This window comes from Seriola dumerili, unplaced genomic scaffold, assembly GCF_002260705.1.
Source record: "Seriola dumerili isolate Sdu_G_001 unplaced genomic scaffold, Sdu_1.0 BDQW01000716.1, whole genome shotgun sequence".
In the NCBI taxonomy this organism is placed as follows: domain Eukaryota; kingdom Metazoa; phylum Chordata; class Actinopteri; order Carangiformes; family Carangidae; genus Seriola; species Seriola dumerili.
In genome coordinates, this window is record NW_019174971.1 from 676,765 (window position 1) to 691,944 (window position 15,180).

The following is a 15,180-nucleotide window of genomic DNA, read 5'->3' on the forward strand; positions in this document are numbered from 1 at the left end:
TATTATAAAGGGACATATTTAGCATCAAATGCAATTTCCATGCTACAGTAGCATTTAAAAACATCTTAGCATGAAATGTATTTAGGTTTTGCCTTGCTTAGGTAGTTTTAAACAATGTCCCTTAAATCTCACAAGAATATTATAAGGATAAGAAATCTATGTGTTTCTATTATTGATATTTGTTTATTCTTTTTTATCTTTTTAAATCAAATCTTTATCAAAATTTCAGTTTTTCTTCTTTTCAAAACAACTGCTGGGAACTACTGTTTTAATCATTTTAGGGTGATTCTAGATAGACTAAATCTGCACTAAATCTAGACTAAATTATTAGTAATTATATTTATGTTAAATACTTCATAACAATTTTACACCAAAATCATTCTAACAGCTGCATTAATCATATTTCCTAGTTTGTACAATGGGACGTGAACGCAAATATTAACAGTCATTAACTCACAGTGTTTGTGTTTGCCATGTGGTTTGTGGCGCATGTAATAGTCTTCTCGTAGCACCGTGTCGGCGGGGCATAATTGGGGTCGTTTGATTAGCAGTGTATGTAAGACTCCGCCCTAATTAGCTCTCCTTCGGCGTACTCTGGTGTTATGAAGGAGCGAGCCCCTGTGCGTTAGCAGTATCCAATCAGCGCTGTCAATGCAAGTCGTTGACCGTGGAGATGTATGTTGTGTGGTAGCTGCTACGAGCAAGGCTAGACAGGCAGTATGGCGGAGGAGGGCAGTGTGTACGAGTTAGAGGGGCTAGAGACACAATTACAGAGTTTGTTAAGCCGCCACTCAAGTGATGAGTTGCGTGCCGACAGTAAACCGTTCTGCTCCGACTTTTGCAAGGTAAGGAGCCGTGGCTGAAGTTGGTGACAGGCTTGTTGTCGAAGATAGGAGCATATATGTTAGCCGACTCCCCTCCCCCAGAACTGGACGCTACATGGCTAGCATTAGCAGTTAGGCTCGTTAGCAGCTAGCTTATTCGCTTTCGCCTGAAAAAACAATTACATTACAGTAACGCCCTCTGTACATTACGTCCGATAATGTAGTCTCAGATTCAGTTGATGTTGTCGAAGCGTCCCACTCAGTAAATTACTAATATCTTGACAATGGTTGTTCACTGTACAGCTAGCTAGCAAGCTAACTCGGCTATTCGCTTGAGCCACCTAGCCCAGAATTTGCCTGCAAGTTAGCTTAGTTAGTACACTGAATGTTTACCAAACTGAGCCACCGTCTGGGTAACTTTTTGCAGCCAAACAACGCGTTTGTAACCATTTAACTACTAATGAATATGTTAGCTTCGTAGCTGTTGTCTAACTAGAGGTTGCTATGCGATTAGTAGCCTGCATTATCAAGCGTTTTCTACAAAGCCCAACTTCGAAATTTTTTAATGAGCTGTCTTTACCCTCAACAACAACATGTTTTGTTGAAGTATGGATAACCAGATGTCCTTCTACCCTGAAAATGTCATAATGCTATTATAACGTTTAACGTTTATACCGTGTAAATGTGCATTTAATGTCAGTTGTGGGGGGATTGCAGGTAAATATCCAACTGTATCAGATAAGACTCACAGATAAGGTTACAGCATACTCACTAACAGTGGAAAATAGTCTAGTCTACAGTCCAACATATAAATTCTTATTTTGCTACTGACGGTACATTAAAACTTAAATTTTAGTTTAATTAAGTACATAAACACAGTTTAAGCTGCCAAACTAGTGTTGTGACGCTTCGATGGATGATGATGGAAACAAGATACACAGATCAGACAAAAGCCTGAAAATAACATTGTTGACAGTTAACATTGAAGGGATTGCAGTGGTGCACAAGAGTGATGTCTTGGATTTTCATCATGTATAAGCACATTATAAAATGTCAATATAATCTCATTGTATTTTAATGATCTTGCAGGTCAACTGTAAATATTGTGTGAAGCAGCGCTAAATGCCACATTTTGTTTGCAGACAGGCCCTTACATAGTTGTGCATTGTAGTAAGAGTGTATCTATTGGGAAAGCTGCAGACATAACTGTTCCCATTAAGATAATGGATGTGTCTGGTCTGCATTCACTGTGCAATGAGTGTTTTCATTTGTGCAATATAATACAAAAATGTGGCTCAGGCATACTCATGATTGTTACTTGCTGTAGGGTAATCGGTGAGTTAGGTAGCTTTCTGTTTTCTCTTGGGTTTTAATGTTATACAAAATGAAGGTATTGGTAGTATGGCTACAACTAGCTATCTTTTCATTATCAGTTAGCCTGCTGATTATTTTCTCTATAATTGTTTATTTTGAAGTCTTAAAATGTCCTGTCTAGCCTTGCAAACAGTCCAAAACCCAAATATATTACATTTGCAATGGTATAAAACATTGATAATCAAACTAGTTGCCAATTACATATTGCGTTGATTCACTAATTGTTGCAGCTCTAACTGGTTTTTATTGGTTACACTGCATAAATTCCCCCAGGCCTAATACATGTCGTCAGCTTGCCTATAACTGCAGTCAAAACATCTAATATCACCACAAACTTAAAACAGGCTAAGTGATACAAACTGTTAACTGTCCTTGTAATTTTGTTTTTGACTTATCTTTGTTTCGCCTTTTCTCTGTGCAGCTGGTGGAGGAGTACACTTCTCGCTGGCAGGTGCCACTGCCTCAGCTCAGGATCCTTGAGATAGCTCTCTGCTACTTTGCTCGAGCCTCCACTTCCTTCACATCAAACTGTGATCATGTGCTCCACACACTCAGTAGTCTGGCCTTGTGAGTACACAGACCTCCCCAAAGAGGTGGCTTTCAGTCTTTGCGCACTAAAGTAATAGCCACAGATTTTATTTACTGCTTTAAAACAACAACAGTGTTTCGGGTATTACATTATTATTATTATTATTATTATTACATTATTATTCAGTGTGGAAGGCAGGTGATAGACACCCATGGTGTTCAGTCACATAAACATGTGCCAGACATGATTGTGTAACTTGTGATACACCTCAAAAGACAACTTGCTGAATTTCTAGTAGGTGATAACAGAACAATGTGCTACTGAGAGAGCTACAACCCCAGGCTTTCCTATCTCAACTCCTCCTGCCACCATCTCTGAGTTTCAAAACTTTCAATGCGAGAAGTGCCAGAAAGATCATATCACTGCTTTGTTAAATTCTGCTTCACTATCCAAGTTTGACATTGGTTTATTTATGAATAGAGTTAGGGTAAGTCTTAACTCTTTCCAGCCCATTAGGCAATTGGCAGACATCACACACTGCCAGGAAAAAATACACACTAGACATTAACAAAGCATCAACTATATACACTATCTTTATAAAACACACAGGTATTATAAAATAACAAGTACCAGTGTCATAGTACACAGGAAAAAAAATATTGTTTTTATATATTTGTCAGCCACATCTGAAGTGGTCTAGCATTTTCTGGGCTGTTGGTGGCAATGTTTATGGAATTGAAAGTTGATTGTGTTCATTGGCTCACACAAACCTATTTGTGAGCCAGGAAAACCCCTGGCATGCTGCCAGCTGTTGACCCTACTCCATCCGTAAACTCTCTGTCCTCCATCCTCTATCCCTCAGGGTTTCCCTCAGTTTCCCAATTAACTGCTTTCCACTGCCTTTTTTCCACTACCACTGCCTTTAGATCCATATAAACAACTGAATTTCTGTGAATTGGGCTAACCGCTCATATGTATAAAGTTAGTTTACACTGTTTTAAAAGTTGGATTTGTTGATGGAGGCCAGTGATTTCTGATGTCGTCACAGGAGTGTTTTTGAGTTGCTGCTGTTCTTTGACCTGGATGACTTCCATCAGGAGCCACTGAAACAATTCACTGTTACATTCCAGGTGAGATTGAAGTGCAGATGAATCAAAGATTAGACATTTTATTACTTCATTTTACAGCTCTTCATTCTTCACAGAACACCTAACCGTTCAGAGCATTATTGTTAATTTAATTTAATTTATTTCAAAATACTGGTACTAGCATAATACATCAGTGTTTTTTTTGTTCCTTGTCCCTCTTCCAGGAATGTCATTTGGCCCTTGCGAGTTATCAGAATGTTCACTTACTTCAGGTGGAGTGTTTGGTTCAGGGTGGCGGGCCTTGGGCCAGCTCAGTCTTACAGGCAATCCTCAGTGAGTCCAGTTTACCTCAGAATGAAGGTGGGTAAAAGATTCAACATTTGTAGTAGGGTTATAATGATTCTGAAAGCGAGACGGAAACCATGATCGAAACGTCCATGATCTTGTGTCACGATACTGAAAGATGAAACCAACCCCAACCCACTGCAGGTGGAGCCTGTTAAGCTCTCATTACATTACTTATGAAACAAAACTCATTTTCATTTCATAATCAACACTATAACACATGTAAATCACAAAATTATAATTCTATTTAGAGATAGGGAAAGACGTATATTATGTAAATGTTACACATTACACCTAGTTTATTGTCTGCCAACTGCATGTGTTATGTGACTATTTTGGTCCAATCATGATCGAATGATCACACCTGCGGTAAAAGTAAGGCTAGTTTAATTAGCTCAAGATGGATAATAACTCTCAGATTGCAGACGCCCTGGCCACATTCAAGTCAGCAGCATGGGAACAAAGATTAAAAAAAACAAAAACAAGGCATGAACCGCACCCTGGTTCAGAAATCAAGGTCTGACCTGAACCGTGGATTTGGAGAATCATTAAAACCATTAATTTGCAGTTGTCATTTGTCATTATAGGTTAGAGTAAATTGTTTTTTTGTCTCTCTTCATCTCACACTTTCTGACCACTGAAACATGTCAGCCACATGTAACTACAAGCCATCTCTGTCCATTCAGTGTTTTAATTTCACTTTATCTCAGTTAAAAAAAAATATTTCAGCTGCTGTAGCACATAGCAGTTCATTTACCATTTTTATATCAAATTTATTCTTTTCATCTTCATTAAATGTCTCATACGGAGTCATATTCTAAAATTTGGACTCCATTATCTCTGGTTGTTCCTTGTAATTACTGCTAATGTTTGCAGCATTAATTTGTCTCTCTTGTGACTTGGCCTTTCTGTAGTGGATGGGTGCATCAGCTCTGAGCTGCCGGTGTTCTTCGAGCTTCGGGTGCGCTACCTTTTATCCTGCGAGCGGGTCAGTGAGGCCATGGCCCTGGCTAAGTGTTGTGCTCGGCATCCCACAGCAGGACAACACTTGTTCTTCCTCCAGGTCTACCTCACGTGGCTTTACAAAACGTCACAGCATGACCGCCTACGTAAAGAGGTGGGTTGAGTCACCGTTGTAAGCATAAAAGTAGCGCGTCTTTCAGTCAACTGGCGAGAATTTTTCTGTCTGAATTTTGCTTGGATGCGACATAAGTAGACCACATGTTCACTATATTTATGAGAACTATCTTTTGGGCTAAACTGATAGTACCTGTGATTTTCTGATTTTCCTGTCCTTTCAGATGGATGACTTTAATGGTAAAGATGCAGTTCACATCATCTGTAGTTTGGAGTGTGAGGAAAAAGACGACCTGCTGCTAGCCCTCAGCAGATCCTTCCTCTTCCAGCAGCTCCGCAGGGGAGATATGTACTATCTGTGGTAACTAAACTTAAAATTTGATTCTAATGTAATAAGATGTCAGTGTATAACATCAACTGAGGTCTATTTAGGGGTTTCTAATTTCTACAAAAATCATAGCTGCCAAGCATTAAGAACAATCATTCACTCTGTTTTTTGCAGTGATCTTGTCTTTATATGGAGTAAACTTCATAGTCGGTTGAATACATCCAAGGATGCTCTACTTGAGGAGAGTCATCAGCTGATGCTGTCTGCCACTAATGTCAACTCAATCTTCCCATTCATCAGAGCCATACTGCAAGAGGTGAGACAGAAATTTGAAATGAAGTGCATATTTATAAGCTGATATTTTTTTATAATATGAGTTGAATTATTAAGATTTTAGGATCTCATCAGTTCCTTTGTTTGTAACTTGCTAGCTGGGTGAAGATGGTATCCAGTTCTGCGTGGAGCTTTGTGCTAATGCCCTGGAGTCTTGCCTTCCCTGTGATGTCATTACCAAGTCCCTAATCTACAAAACCATTGCTGGCCTGCTTCCCAATGACCTGGAGGTTTCCCGGGCATGTGCTCTTCTCGTCTTCTTCCTCGAACGCACTGTTGAGGCCTACAAGATGGTGTACCTTCTTTACATGCATCCTGATCAGGAGTACCACGTGGAGAACAATCCCATCGGAAATCATGTTCGCTTTGAAATGCTTCAGGTAGAGCTTCTTTGTTACAAATCACATGAGAGGAAAAGCATATTTTGGGTTTCTCAGTCAGTTCAGATGACCAGTACAGAATTGGTACATAACATTGTTGCTTGCTATTTTTTCCATATTGTTGTGCTAAAACATTTTCTTTTCTGTCTCTCCTCAGGTCTTGAAGAAAGACCTCTATTTTGACCCAGAGTTTTGGAACCTCATTGCTTTGCGGACCAATTGTTTGAAGTTGATGAGTGAGAAAGTGGTTAGTGCTGCCCTTGAAGAAATCATGGAGGACAAATGGATCCACAACTATTGCACCAAAGAGCTTGGTTTCCGGTCAAGCACATCATTATGTCAGAAAGGCAGTAAAGGGGCAGCAGCAAAGAAGCGGCACCATAAAGAGGACAGACATCATAAAGATGACACTGACACAGCATCCAAAAGACTGAAAGTGGGCCCAGGCAAAACACGACTAAATCTTGATGTAAAGAAGAAAGGCACCCAAGGATCAAGACCTTTGAAGGAAACTTCATCTGAACCTTTGAGGCGTTCATTTTGGCAGCTCGACAGAATAGAGGACAATGTCGCCATTGGGTATGGACAACATAGACGCACTACACGACTCTCAGAGAAGAACCCCCCAAAACGGAGAATTAGGAAACCCAAGTGGCTTCTGGCAGACTCAGGAACTCTTGAAGAGAACAGTGCTCCTCTGAAGATCAAAAAGCATGGGTTGAAACATCAAAAACACGATCATCAGTCTCCTGTTGTAAAGAGATCTGAAACTGGTCAGATCAAGAATAATGCAAAACTCAAATCTTCAGTACACTCTCATTTAAAGGCAAGGGAAAACAACAAGCACCAGAGAGAATTGTCTTTGGACTGTCTTAAACAAGCCACCCCTCCACAAGTAATTCTTGAGCTCTCCTTACCAGACAATGAACTGATGGGTACGTTTACTGAGGACACTTGCAACAGACAGAGAGGCTTCCCCCAAGTGCTTCTTTACAAACCCACAGTGAAGCTTCCTGTCACATCACAACCTGTGAAGACTGTACATCGCAAAGAGGTTATTCTTAGAGCACGGGATGCAGCAATGTTTGTACAACAGTTGCACTGTTATGCTCGGCGGCAGAAAGGGAAAGGTAATGGGTCGAATGTTCACGGCTCAGTGTCAACAATCACACGCTCCTCTGTGCAGGGAAGTCCTCCTAAAGATCCACTAAGAGAGCTCTGTGAAAAACCTGAGATGAAAGGCAGAGTTTCTTCTCAGACACCAACAGAAGCTGAAGTTACAGCATCTCCAGTTTTAGAAAAAGTCCCTCAAGCTCAAACTACAAAAGCAGTCTCACGAAAGGCATCTGCAGCAAGAGAGCTCTCTGTAAAGTCTTCTGTTGAAATGAAAGTTACTGTTGCTCCACAGACACCAGCAGCAGCAAAACTGACAAAACCCCAGGTTTTAGACAAGGTCCCTCAACCTCCAAGCAAAGCAAAAGTCTTGCATTCCATTACTTCATCAAGAGAGCTCCATGAAAAGTCTGCTGAAATGAAAGCTACCACTGCATCACAGAATGCAGCTGATGTGACAGAAGCCCCAAGGTTAGATAAGGTCCTGCAAGCTCAAACCGCAGCTTCATCAACAGAGCTCTGCGAAGAACCTGCTGTTGAAATGAAAGTAACTATTGCCTCACAAACCCCAGCAGCAGGTAAAGTGACACAGAGTGATACAAGGTTAGATAAAGCCTCTAAAGCTCAAACTGTAGAAGACCTCTCAAAAACTACAGCTTCAGCCGAGGTGTCGCAGACCACAACTGAAGACAACAATCAGAAGATAGTTACTGATAAAATCCCTCCAGGCTCCAATACAGCTAACATTGGCGCTGCAGATCCCACAGCCTCTCACTCCCACGATGTTCTCATATATGGGGAACAAGAACTCAAGTCACTTTCCCTTCAGGCTGAAACTGGTAAAATTCCTGTGGCCCAAGAAAAAGCAGACACTCACACAGAGGTGCTCACCACAGTCAGCAACAGCATTGCTGAGGCGGATGTCACAGAGGATTTATCCAAAGACTCGAGAGGACATGTTCCTTGTGAAAAGGACACAAGCCCCAGAGGAAATATTGTCACTCTAAGTAAGGTATCAGAGACTCAGGCTACTTATTCACCAACAGACCAGGACAGTATAAATGACATATCTGCTCTGACATTAGTAACAGAAATGGTTACTGAACTTGCGCCTGAGGCACTTGCTCGAGATTGTGAGAATGAAAAGCGGCGAGCTCCAGAGAACAGTGCTTCCAAGGAGTCAACAGCGGGAGGTAAACCTAAAGTACCTCACAAAGTACGGATTCCCTCCAGCTGCTCTGTACCAGAATGGGAGGCCTCCGCAGTTGCTGATATGCAACTGAGGAAAGTGAAAGGAGGAATTCACGATATTGCTCTGGAAACACCTGAGAACAGTGAGGCTATGGAAACACCACCAGAATCAGAGGAATCCAAGTTGGAGTTCTGTTGTACCTTCTGCAACAAGGTCTTTAAGGGAAGTCGTGTTGTAGCACATGCAATGTTCCATTATCGTAAAGACGAGTGCATGTTCTGTGGCACGATGTTCAAAGATGACCTCCTGGCCATGATGCACCTTTCTGATCATATAGAAAAGCTAAAGAAGAGCAAAGAGTCAGCTGGTAACAAAGTCCAAGAAAACAGGGTCTCAGAGTCCAAAGATATTTCCACACCTAAAACCTCTGCCAAAGGTCGTCGTAGTAGTGGGAGATCAAAGAAATCTGCTCTGTCTTCTGATTCAAGCCCACCTGAATCCAGAAAGTTAAGATCTAATGACAAGCCAGTGGATGGTCAGCTTTTACAAGAAAAGAAACAAAACACATCAAAGCACCTTAACAGAGAAACTCCTGTTCATAAGGTAAATGGGCATGTTGGCAAAAAGAAAGAGGTCGACACAGTGAAAAAGGACTTGGAAGCCAAGCAGCCGCTTATGCAGCAGGAGATCTCCCAAGCAAGAACAAGTAATGGATCTGAGAATCCTGAGCTGCCAGAAAACCAACATGTAGAGATGTACTCCTCTGCATCTTCAGTTCAGGTAGAGAAAGAGTTTGGTTGTTCCACTAAAGATAAAATGAAGGAGACAGTCCACAAAACAACAGCCACAAAACAAATTGGGAAAGATGTCGAAGAGAAAGTTTGCTGTCCTGTGGATGGATGTGCTTGGTTTACAGACTTATCGAAAAACCGTGTTGCACTCCTTTACCATGCTCTGGAAGATCACAATGGTGAGCTCAAACCCTTAGAACTGGCTTTCCGTGTCGGAAACGGTAGATGTTCTATTTGCATGAGGGTTTTGTGGAGTTTCGAACATTTTCAGCACCATGTTGAAAGACACAGAATCACTCCTCGGCATCCTTGCCTTCATCAGGGCTGTACTGCCAGGTTCAAAACCGGAATGGAAATGAGACGCCACGCCCGGAGGCACAGTCCGCTGCAGGCAGTGTGCTGCCTCCCTGGTTGTTCTCAACTATTTATTTGTCTCTGGGCACTAAACCTTCATGAAAAAGAGCATTATGCATCCAAACCCACAAAACCAGACAAGGTCACAAAAGAGCAAACTGGTGCAGAAATTGGGGATCATAAGCCAAAAGATGCTACTTCTGTAAATAAGACTGTGAGTTTAAAGGCTGCTCGTAAGTTAAGAGGAAAGGCTACACATAACTCGTCATCAAGAAAACACATTAAGGCTCCTCCTCTCTCCAATGTCAGAACATCTGTGTTGGAAACGGAGTTGAAGGAGAGAAATGAGGATTCAGGAAAGGATTCAAATGTCTTAAAGAATCTCTCCAACAAAGACACCTCTGCACAGCCTACTGTTCCTAATCTGAGAGTAAGGCAGACGTTAAGAAAAGGGCAAGTAACTAATACAACACTGGCAGCTCCCAAAACCCACAAAGTCATCTCATCATCATTGTTAAAACACAACAGCAAAGTGAGGCAGAAGTTTAAGAAAAAGCAGATCAAGGTAAATGCAAAAGGTCCTGCAAGAAGAGGTCGTCCTCCTAAATCAAAGAAAACTGTGCATGATGAAAACACTTCCACTGGTCAAAACAGTGACACTGACAAAGAAAAAACTGGTTCACAAAAGGATTCGAAGCGGCCTACTCAACTTGGAAGTGCACCTAAAGCAGCAGAGGACTCAAATGTGAGCAACAGGTTAGCAGCAGAAGAAGAAAAGAGCAAGCAGGACCAAAATGTAGTCAGAACTACAGACAGACCAGTTGATGAATCAAAGACTAAGAAATCAGTGAAAAAGAGTCATGTTAAACAAAAGGGGGCCTCGCATAACACCTCTACAGTTGTTGCAACAGATAACAGTTTAAATCAATCAGTCATCCCCACCACAGCAGACAAAACACAGAAGGTGACCACTGACAAAATAAATAAAGTGCACAAAGCAAAAAAGCGCTCCTCTCCTAAAGAAAATGGTAGCCAAACTGAGTCAGACCTCAGCAAGTCAAAGAAGCACAAGGTTACAAATAACAAAGTCAGCACGAAGACTGTCAAGAAAAAATATCCCCTCAAAGAACAAGAGTCCACCTCAAAGAAGACCGCCAAGGCAAGATCTGCTGTCCCACAAGTTGAAGCCAAAGCAGCAGCAGTTGTAGTAGAAAATTCTGCTGAGGAGGATGGAAAAGCAAAGGCAGAAAACATGGACTCAACACAAAACAGCACTGGTAACACAGTGCCTGCTGCTACAGCAAACATTTTAAATGAAGCAACTGCACCACCCAACAGCTTAAATGAGGGAGCCTCACCACCCACCACATCAGGACAAAAAACACAGAAGGTAACAACAGAGGAAAAGAAATCACACACCATGAAAAAAGAGAGACATAAAGAAAAGAATGCTAAAACTGCTTCTTCAAACTCAGGCAAGGCAAATAAGAAGCACAAAGATAGTGATAAAAAGGGGGACAAAAAGACAGTCAAGAAAAAACGGCCATGCAGTGACCTGGGAAAAACATCTGCCTTGAAAAAGACTGCCAAGTCAAAATCCATAGTCCAACAACAGGATGAGACCAAAACAGCTGCAGCATTAGCGAAGAGCACTCTTGATGAGGAGGGAAAAGTTAAGGAAGAAGCCTCAGATGCAACACTTGACAGCTCTGGTCCCTCCATGCTTGCTGTTACCAGCAGCTTAAATGCAAAGACTTCTCCATCCACTGCCACTGAAGAGAAAACGCAGAAAGTAACAAAAAAATCAAAGAAATCTAATGATATGAAAAAACCTGACCCCAATAAAGCAAATAAGAAGCGCAAGAATATTCATAAAGAAGGTGACACAAAGATAGTCAAGAAAAAATGTAAAGATAAGGGTGTTCCACCAGCATCTAAGAAGCCTGCAAAATCAAAAACTGAAGTCCAACCACCCACTGAGGCCAAAGCAGAGATGGAGGAGGGAAAAACTTCAGCGGAAACACCACAATCTGCAGTTAGCAGCTCTGGTAACTGTGTTATAATGAATGGACAAGCGGCAAGTGAAGATTTAAAATCTACAATGTGTAAGGACTCTCTTGCCAAATATAGTAAGAGGCCATACATGCGACTGCCACCTACAGCTTACCTTGATGAGAAGTACATCACCATGCCAAAACGGAGGAAGGAGATGTCACTTTTCCAGCCGTATCAGAGAAGTCCCCCCGCTGGGCAGACTCCTGTTCCAGCAACTCTGCAGAGACAACGATGTGCCAATTGTTTTGCTACTTTTAACAGTGCTGAGGATCTGCAGAGTCATCTCCAGCTGCAGAAGTGCTCAAACCTCTTTGGGTTTGACTCTGACGACGAGGGTGAGTCTGAAGCCTTTATTGTTAAATAGTTCAAATTGAAAATGTCAATACACCACACTTAGACATTAAGAATATCGTATTGATCTGAATACAAGACAACCATGACAAAAAAACAACCATCTCCTTGTCCGAAATACCATCAGTGGTGCTGAGAAAAAATAAAATTAGCCCAAGGATAAGCACATACTTTTTTCTTTTCTCTGGTAAAGTGAAACAGAAACTTGTTCATAAGTCACATACTCACACACTCTCCTGTCAGGCTCTCGGAAGCAGCTGGTAAGATTTTCTTTGTCGTTCAGGTGCGCTTCCGACTAATTTTTCTTTTATTCGTGAGGAATTTATTTCTCCTGTAGATTCAACTGGGCTAAACACTTGTTGGGCCTACGAACTGTAGTCACACAACAAACAGACTTAAACTAGCGTGTTGTGTCTACATGTTTTTCAGTCATCCGTCTGATGGAACAGATACAGCCCTATTTTAGTCTAGCTCTACACACGTTGCATAACAGCTTGTGATTTACTCTTGCACGACCTAAAGTGTATTTTTATGCTTAAAGTCATTTTTCCTGCGTTTTATTCACACAACTGCAGGGATTGTGTTTTGGCCTCACAAAGCCTCCAAAAACACCCTGAAATGGCCTCACTGGGTCCAACGACCTGGAGCTGCTGCTGCTTTGCTAGCATTCTGTTCACGCCACATCTCCTGTTTAGACACAGTGTGAGGGTACAATCAACCCATACACTCTGTAGTAGCTAGCGTTACACTCATAATCTCTCCATTTAAATATAACTTAAGCTGTGAATACGTAATTGTGTGGTCCCGAAATAAAACAGCGCCCACTTTGTCAAATTTACAGAAGAAAATATTGTCTTATATTCAGGCCAGTACACTCATAAATAATACAAACACAGAAGTTTAAATTGTTAAATCATCTGCAACTGTGTCATTATGCTTTTTCATGTGTTTTTCTGTTTTAGGCAACAGTTGAACAGGGCTATTTAAGTCAAAATGGATTGTTGTCTGGGATGCATAATAGAGTGACCTGTGGACCTGCATGGAGCTCCTGGATGGATCATACCTCAACAGATGATTGCTCTCTGAATGACTCGTTCATGATTTTGGGCAAAGACTCATGCATCAGGAGTTAACCAAGGAGACCGGGAACTGAGAGGGTCTTCTGACTTTTGCTGCAGCATGTGCCTGTAACACAAGGCCCGGGAGCGGCCGGGACACATCAAATAGCCAGTCGGTAAAAAGACTACTGAACTGAATCCCAGTCAGACTGTTAGCAGAACAGCTAGTACTAAAGTGCCTGCTCTGGAACCGCTGTGTCGTTTCCAGCTGCTTCACCTGGTATGGAGATTGAGTATTGTGGCTTAAAGACTGGACTCTTGAAAGCTGTGAAAAAAAAAAAAAACTGACGCTAGATGACAAGGCTGCTCCTGCTTTCACTAGGATACATATTTTTCACATCAGTAAGCCATAATATGACATCGTTTGCTTTTTGCACTCTTCTCATAAGATATTCTGTTAATCTTTTTTCTGCTTAAACTCTCAAAGTGATGGGAATTGTACAATAATACTTCATGCTATTTTAACATCCTAAGGTTAAAAACATAATGTAGTCTAAACTTTGAAAGTTGAAAGATTGCTGTATCAAAGTCTTCTTTGGGAAGTTTTTATGTATAATTCTTGTTTAAATACTAATTGTATTTCTAATACAAAGTTCCCCGTGGGGTTGATTAGGACTGAGCTGCTTGTCCTCATTATGACTAACCAGTAGGGGTCAGTGTGCACCCATTTCAAGCACCTCATCAGATTTCTTTCTTCCTCTTGCTAAACATAAGATGATAATGTTTGCTTTTTTTGCAACAGACAGATTTATACATACAGAGTTGTTCCACTGTATTTATCACTGTACAGTCTCAAGAAATGCTTTCACTTCCAGGACACATCCATCAAGCTGTATTTCCTTTAGCAATAACAAATTCCAACCACAAGATGTGCCAGTATCCCAGAGATACTTTGCTGGATTCTGTCACTAATCATATTCTATCTATTATTTGCTGTCGGTGGAGCAGCTGACATTCTGTCTTATATTGTATTTTCTCACTTAAATATAGATTTTTCATTTTTATCTTGAACTGTCCAAGACCATTGGAACATTGTGATTTCTCTTTTAGGGTGAATGTTGTCTTTAGGGATTCCTTCAGAGAGAAACAGAAATGTGGCAGTCAAACTGCCACAGTTTTACTGGGAGGCCGCACCAGTCTTTCATGAGCAGCAGCAGGTTATATTTATTTATGATTTATTTTCTATCTTTTGTAAATATTTGAAGAGTTTCACTGGCTTATTATATAAGGAGTTGTTGGAGCCAAGTTTATATTTTGTTCTTGAAAAAATAAAACTTATTTCAAATGGATTCTCTTCTGTTGGCCTTCCAATGGTACAAAATATACCAGCGAAGTGCATGCTTTTATCTGAGGAATTGGCAGTGTATTCCAACAGTAGGAAATAAAACGCATGAGTGCACTGCCAACAGATAAGACACAGCAATGCGCTGCAAAGGAAGAGAAAAAATTCAATTATACCCCAAGGCGACGGATCAATAAATCCTCACCTTTGCCACACTGTCAACTTATCAATATAAAGGTTTGCAAGCCAACACGTGAAGCTTACTGCCAAGTGTGTGTAGCAGCAATAAAAGAATCCATGTTTTTATCCAGAATAGAAAATTATCATCTTAAACACTGCCATTTGTCAAGAGGCCATTTTGAAAAAATAAATCCTTACATGTCAGTGCTAGCAGCCCTTTTGAAGCCTATTTGAAATGTGAAATATACCTGTCAAATGAATGCAATCAATGCAATTTCAGCACTGTAAATGTAATCATTTTCTTATTTGAAAAAGGAGCTGAACCTGCAGCTGCACCCATGGGACCTGGATTTCCACCAACTGTACCCTCAGGCTCGACTTGAAACTTCACGGACATTTCAGGGTAATTCTGCTGCAATATGAGCACAACACCTAGAGAATGGCCTGTAGTAATACTGCTATGAAA

At 41.0% G+C, this 15,180-nt stretch overlaps 2 protein-coding genes across 2 annotated transcripts; both read left to right on the plus strand.

The window, feature by feature from the left end:
* The first annotated feature begins 700 nt into the window (after window positions 1-700).
* LOC111236743 (zinc finger protein 292-like) lies at window positions 701-7,478 on the plus strand. The gene is made up of 10 exons (XM_022765593.1): window positions 701-845; window positions 2,620-2,765; window positions 3,776-3,857; window positions 4,040-4,175; window positions 5,075-5,277; window positions 5,462-5,598; window positions 5,740-5,881; window positions 5,997-6,278; window positions 6,436-6,724; window positions 7,465-7,478. The coding sequence occupies exons 1-10, from the start codon at window positions 720-722 to the stop codon at window positions 7,476-7,478; spliced, it is 1,557 nt and encodes a 518-aa protein (XP_022621314.1). The 5' UTR covers window positions 701-719.
* Window positions 7,479-10,640: 3,162 nt separating this feature from the next.
* On the plus strand, window positions 10,641-13,545 carry LOC111236704 (nucleolar and coiled-body phosphoprotein 1-like). The gene is made up of 2 exons (XM_022765541.1): window positions 10,641-12,118; window positions 13,097-13,545. Exons 1-2 carry the CDS (start codon window positions 10,981-10,983, stop codon window positions 13,105-13,107), a joined length of 1,149 nt encoding a protein of 382 aa, XP_022621262.1. The 5' UTR covers window positions 10,641-10,980; the 3' UTR covers window positions 13,108-13,545.
* The last annotated feature ends 1,635 nt before the right edge of the window (window positions 13,546-15,180 follow it).